We start from the raw sequence: 5,426 nt of genomic DNA, 5'->3' as shown, positions 1-5,426 counted from the left end.
AATAAGTAACACTAGCAGGAAGTAGCATTGCTACGAGTGTTATGTTAGGTAGCTAGGTAACGGATGCTAGCTAGCTTTTTTTAACGAATGCTCATTATGTATTTGTAGCCTACTTAAAGGGCTGCCAACTCTCATGCATTGGCCGCGAGACACACGCATTTCAACCATTTCACACGCTCTCACGCCACACCTTGTATATTTCACGCTGAAAAGGCAACGCCATCCAAGTAGCCTTGTTAACGTTGTAATCAGGGCCGGGGTGGGTAATCGGGAGAGTCCCCAGTGGGCCGCTTCACTTCTGGGCCCGTTGAGGATTTTTTGTCATTGACATTTTTGTTGCGTTAGTATTATCTTCTCTTAAAGTAGGCTACCATTACAAAAAAGAAGTATATTAAAGTATACTATAAGTATACTAAAATATGGATAGTACACTTTTAGTTCACTTTTGATATACTTTTAAGAAGTATGCTTAGAAAATAGTTCACTTTTAATATACTTTTAGAAGTATACTTAGAACATAGTTTACTTTTAATATACTTTTAAGTATGCTTTGAAAATAGTTCACTTTTGAAAACTGCAAAGTAGCCTGTATAGTGCACTTTCATGACAATCGTTGACATGGTTACGCCACTAATGTCCATCCCTCCCGCCACGCTGCTGTTTACGTGCACGCAATCAGCTGAGACTGACACTTATTTTGAGAATAAAAAAAAAACTGTCATACAAAAAACAGTTACACTAACTTATAAATAAGTAGTAAAAGTAATAATAATAATAATAGACACGGAGCAGCATATTTCTTTCACTTTCCATCTTGACGTTATAACCTCTAGAGCGCAAGCTACCCCAGTGCCATGGCAACTGAGCGTCATCGTATCTGAAAAGCTCCGGGGACCCCGTCCACACTACTACGCGTACCCGGCGTTTTCAAATGTCTCCAGCTAGGGGAGCGTATTCGAAAAGCTCAGTTTTCAGTATTCGAATACGCCTTATTAGTGTGGACGGGAGGTGCAAACGCAGACATATGTATGCGTTTCTAAATTTACCCGGGCTAGTGTGGACGGGGCCTAAGATAGGCTATGGATAGCTGGGCCGGGGGGCCCTACCGTAACAATACGCGTCAGCGAGGATGGATGGCAGCAGGACCGGAGTGATGGCATCACTAGATTTTTTGATAAACGTCTATGTTTATTGTACATAAAGCTCAATTAAACTATTTTGCGCTCAAATAATGGCAAAAAGATTTCACTCACGCTATGAGCTATGCGCACTCGCATTATGTGTGGAAGTATGTATTACATCAAACCCATACGTCCTAGGTTTGGGCTAAGCCCATAATGTTTTACAAAGTCTGGCTCTGTGCCTGATTAACGCTCGGATCATTAGCAGTCTCAGAAAATGTATCAATATAAAAAATTATACGATCCCTTTCTGTAATCATGATACCCCCCAGAAAAGTTCACTGGAAAGGGGGGGGGGTTGCAAAAGTTGGCAGCCCTGAACTTATCATTTTGATAGTAGGCTAATATAGCTGATATAGACACTTTAAGCGTGTGTTGCCGTCATTATAAGGCTTACATAAGGCTTTAAATTTTTTGCGGCTCCAGACATTTTTTTTTTTTGTCCAATATGGCTCTTCCAACATTTTGGGTTGCCGACCCCTGGCCTAGGCCAACAGCACAACCTCTCTTTTTGCTTTTCCCTCCTATATGCTCAACAAAAAGTCCACTCGCTGTTGATCATTTTGCCCCTGGGCCCGAATAAAAACCTCAGTCTGGGTTCGCCAATCTAGAAATTTGGATGGTTCTCCTTCCCCACTATACTTTGGCACCCATGTACCACTCATGAACCATGGCATCATTGCGGCTACTACTTGGGGTTGTGCCTCCGCTACTGTTTGCTGCCCGCCGTTTTCCATATTGCTGTGTACGTCAAGGGTCCTGCCGACTTACGTCAAAATGTGTAACCGTATAGGTTCCAAATGTCTGACCCTTGGATACACAACAATACAGAAACGTATATGTAGAAAAAGTTGGCTTTTATTGACAAGGTTTGAAAGTAGTAATCGTACTGTATTATAAAATGAGACATAAGGAGTGGGTCCTAATTAAGACGGCTAGACCGGGCGCCGGCAGTGACAACGTACACCATATGTATAAACTGCGGAAATTGCCAGGGTACCCTAACAGGCCATGCGCAACCTCCGTAACAAACGCCACATGTGCAAAACCAATACTAGTAGTCACTGCAATCGTATGTGGAAGAAAAAAAGGTGCGATCAATTCGGCACTGCAATCATCTGTGTCAACGGTGCAATCAAATCAGTAACGGGTGAACCCCACCACACAATGTTACAGCGCGGTGTCTAGGGCTCTGGAAACGGGAATTTGCAACACACAATTGAGTTGTTGAGACGAAGAACCATATAAGTCCACATTTTCTCATTTTGAATAACATTATTTTTTGGTCTCTGAATATTATATTATTATTTCATTTTTTTACTTGAAGATAGACAACAAAAGCTTCACAAGTCTAGAGAAATACGATTTTTTAGTGTCAATCTTAAAAATAACAAGTTAGAGTAATTTACATTTCTGGAATGTGGAAGAACAGTATATGTCCAGTTAATGTGGAATAACAGTATAAGTCCAATTCATCATATCACTTTAAACCACTGGAGATTCCTTTATCTTAGTTTTAATACAGTGACAGAACCTTAAAAGAAAATATTAAGCATTTCTTTCTTTCAATTTCTTTTTTGCCAACATAAATAACAAAACAAAAACACAGACAATACAGTGCGAACCATAAACAATACATAGGCCTACTTATAGTACAGAACATAAACGTCAGTACAAACAATAAACCGTACATACTTACAAAAAACCATACATACCAACAATAAACAACAGTAATTACGGTATACAATACATAATTACAATACAGACATACATCATCATCATTCCATGCAATGGTTCCATACTACCTACATGCTACTTTACCATATACGTCTTTCTTTTTTTGTTCCTTTTAACTTTGATAATACATTTAATAAATAATCACCCCATTCATTAATTTACTAAATAAATAAATACCTATATAATCCTATTATACAACATAACATAAGCTACAACTACTATTATGATTAATTTTACACAATATACACAATATACCCTACCTCACCCTGCACATGGCCTACACAAACCAGGCTACTCTTCACATTCTAATGTCCCATAAAATGCTTGGGCCTCCGCTGGCATGTAGGCTAGCATTTTCATAAGGTCACGGTGCTTCTCCTTCTTGGCGGGCAGAGGGTCCTCGTAAGCACGAGCATATGTGGTGGAGAACAAGGGAGCTGAAGGTGGTTGATTCTTCCTCTGTTTGGTGAGCCAGGTCTTCCATCCCTCATAGAGGCTGTGGCTCCCTTTTGTGTGGACACACCATGGATCAGCAGCTGATTCAACAAGAAATTCAATGAAGATTCTTCTTTCACGCACATATCCCCAACACTGAAAACCAACCCTTTAGATTTTTACCTGTCACTTTCAACCACGTCATGGATGTGATTAGGAAGCCAGGTGGACGCTTTAATGTTGCATCAGGGAGCTGCCTGAAGTCTGCACATTTCATCTCAATTATTTCAAATGGATGCTGCTGCCTGGCTCCACGGATCATCTCGGCGATATCACTGGGGGTGTGGAGTGGGAACACCTTACGCCCCTTGTCCAGCGTGGCAAAGGAATGGTCAAAGGGAAGGGAGGAGTGACAAGACACCATGAACTTCTGCTCTATCTGACTGAAGTACCCTCTAGATACGAGTAGGGCCATGAGGTTTAGGACTCGCCAGTTGTTGTTCTGCCCACAGCATCGGTCACTATAGATGATGAGCTTCCGTTCCTTTGCCTGGACTATGGGAGTGAAAGATGTTTCTGCCCACTTCAAAAGACAGCTTGCCACCTCGATGGAACCTCTGTGAGCGATGCCCTCATACCAGAGGCACATTGTAGGGGGATCGTCAGTGCCCATATCCTGGATACAAAGGTTGTAGTTGGCCAGCTGCCGTTGATAGTACATGTTGGAATGTGTCAGGTTTGGCGCGAACACCACCCCCTGCATGTCGATACATATGACATGGCAGTCATCATTGGCTTTGGCCCACTCTGTGTCAGCCTGCAACTGGGTGTACGCTTTTTCAGCTTTCCGGTGGTGAAGCTCACTCTCGGCTGCGATCTTCAACCTTTCTCCATCTGTTGTAGCAGCTGTTAATTTTGAGAACATGGCGTCACATTTTGCACAAGTGTCACTTCTTGGCTGCCCAAAACTAAGGTTCTGCTGCTTGAAGAGGTCCCTATAGAGCCAGAACTTTGCAATGGATGTTGGATTGTTTGCCTTGTACAGGCGGAACATGCGGAGCAAGTTTAAATCAGGGCTCAGGTACTCCCTCTCCACATCTCCCTTTATCTGTGAGTAGTGGTTCGGTTGGCGTGGGAAGCTTATGATATGCTGTCTTATCCCTTCTCTCACTGCAGGATGAATGCTATGAGGCCCAAAAAAAACACAACTCATGAACAAGTGAAATATAATAAACTATGCTGGTCTATGACAACTGATGCTGACTGGTGCAGCTTTAAAAACTAACAGGACGAGAGCATGAGTTTTGTTTTATTTTTTACTTACCTGTTCTTGTGTTTTCCTCTGAAGTCCTCTAATGGAGAACTGACTTTAGCTACCTGCTCTGTTCCCTCAGACTGACTGCCTAACTTTTCTTGAATAACCTTTTCAAAGATAAGTAACTTTAATTAAATATGTTATGGACAATGTATCTAATTAAAATCATGCATGATTTTAATTATGTATGTTCGTCGCATGAACACAATTAACAAGTCACTGCGGGCAGCCAGTGGAGCGTTTAGTCGTCACTCACTATAATGTCAACGGCTCAAACGGAGAGACTGCTCACAGGCCAACAATGTCAAGGATTCTCCCGACCCAACCCACGGCCTAGCCAATCAGAGTCCCGCATGAGGTTGGGCGAATGAGGCGCTCCGTCCGGCCACGCCTGTAAGGTCCCAGCGTAGTTCCCCGTTCACTCGCCTCTCCGTCCAGGCTGGGGGAAGCAAGAGTGAGCACTAAAACAATCCGACCTGGCCAAAATGTTTCTGTTTCGCGTATGGTGTGGTAACTTTCCTTTAGGCCGGGGAAGATGCATGCGTTAATTCAACTGGGGGTAGTTGTCTCGGCCGATGCTCGGCGCTCTGCAGGGTGAGTAGCTCGTTCTGTCTTTTGACGCAGAGTCTCTCTCGTGCGTCGCGTCACTTCGTCGTCGCTCAGGAATCACTCCCAGTTCATTGCGGACCTCAGGTTTTTACAGGCCGCCGCAACTAATCCCGTAGGTTGCCAATCTCCAGCACAATCGGGAACACCTG

General features: G+C 43.1%; 1 protein-coding gene across 2 annotated transcripts; it reads right to left on the bottom strand.

The window, feature by feature from the left end:
* Window positions 1–2,380: 2,380 nt before the first annotated feature.
* LOC146294939 (uncharacterized) lies at window positions 2,381–5,064 on the bottom strand. 2 transcript variants are annotated; one of them, XM_084697171.1, is made up of 4 exons: window positions 4,925–5,064; window positions 4,678–4,775; window positions 3,537–4,537; window positions 2,381–3,424 (listed from the first exon to the last, which is right to left on the bottom strand). In XM_084697171.1, the coding sequence occupies exons 3-4, from the start codon at window positions 4,405–4,407 to the stop codon at window positions 3,210–3,212; spliced, it is 1,086 nt and encodes a 361-aa protein (XP_084553297.1). In that variant the 5' UTR covers window positions 4,408–4,537; window positions 4,678–4,775; window positions 4,925–5,064; the 3' UTR covers window positions 2,381–3,209. The 2 variants fall into 2 exon arrangements, with proteins under 2 accessions (XP_084553297.1, XP_084553296.1); XM_084697170.1 differs by having other exon boundaries at window positions 2,384–3,454.
* Window positions 5,065–5,426: the final 362 nt, after the last annotated feature.

The sequence above is a fragment of the Hypomesus nipponensis genome, chromosome 4, assembly GCF_054491055.1.
Source record: "Hypomesus nipponensis isolate SF chromosome 4, ASM5449105v1, whole genome shotgun sequence".
Taxonomy (NCBI): domain Eukaryota; kingdom Metazoa; phylum Chordata; class Actinopteri; order Osmeriformes; family Osmeridae; genus Hypomesus; species Hypomesus nipponensis.
This window is presented reverse-complemented; position numbering and strand designations above follow the sequence as displayed.

What these genes read in the sequence shown, in the direction of transcription:
- LOC146294939 (XM_084697170.1), bottom strand. Translation starts at nt 4,407, where the DNA reads ATGTTCCGCCTGTACAAGGCAAACAATCCAACATCCATTGCAAAGTTC. An exon ending in GACGTGGTTGAAAGTGACAG is followed by an intron (nt 3,455 to 3,536) that starts GTAAAAATCTAA and finishes TTGTTGAATCAG; the next exon opens with CTGCTGATCCATGGTGTGTC.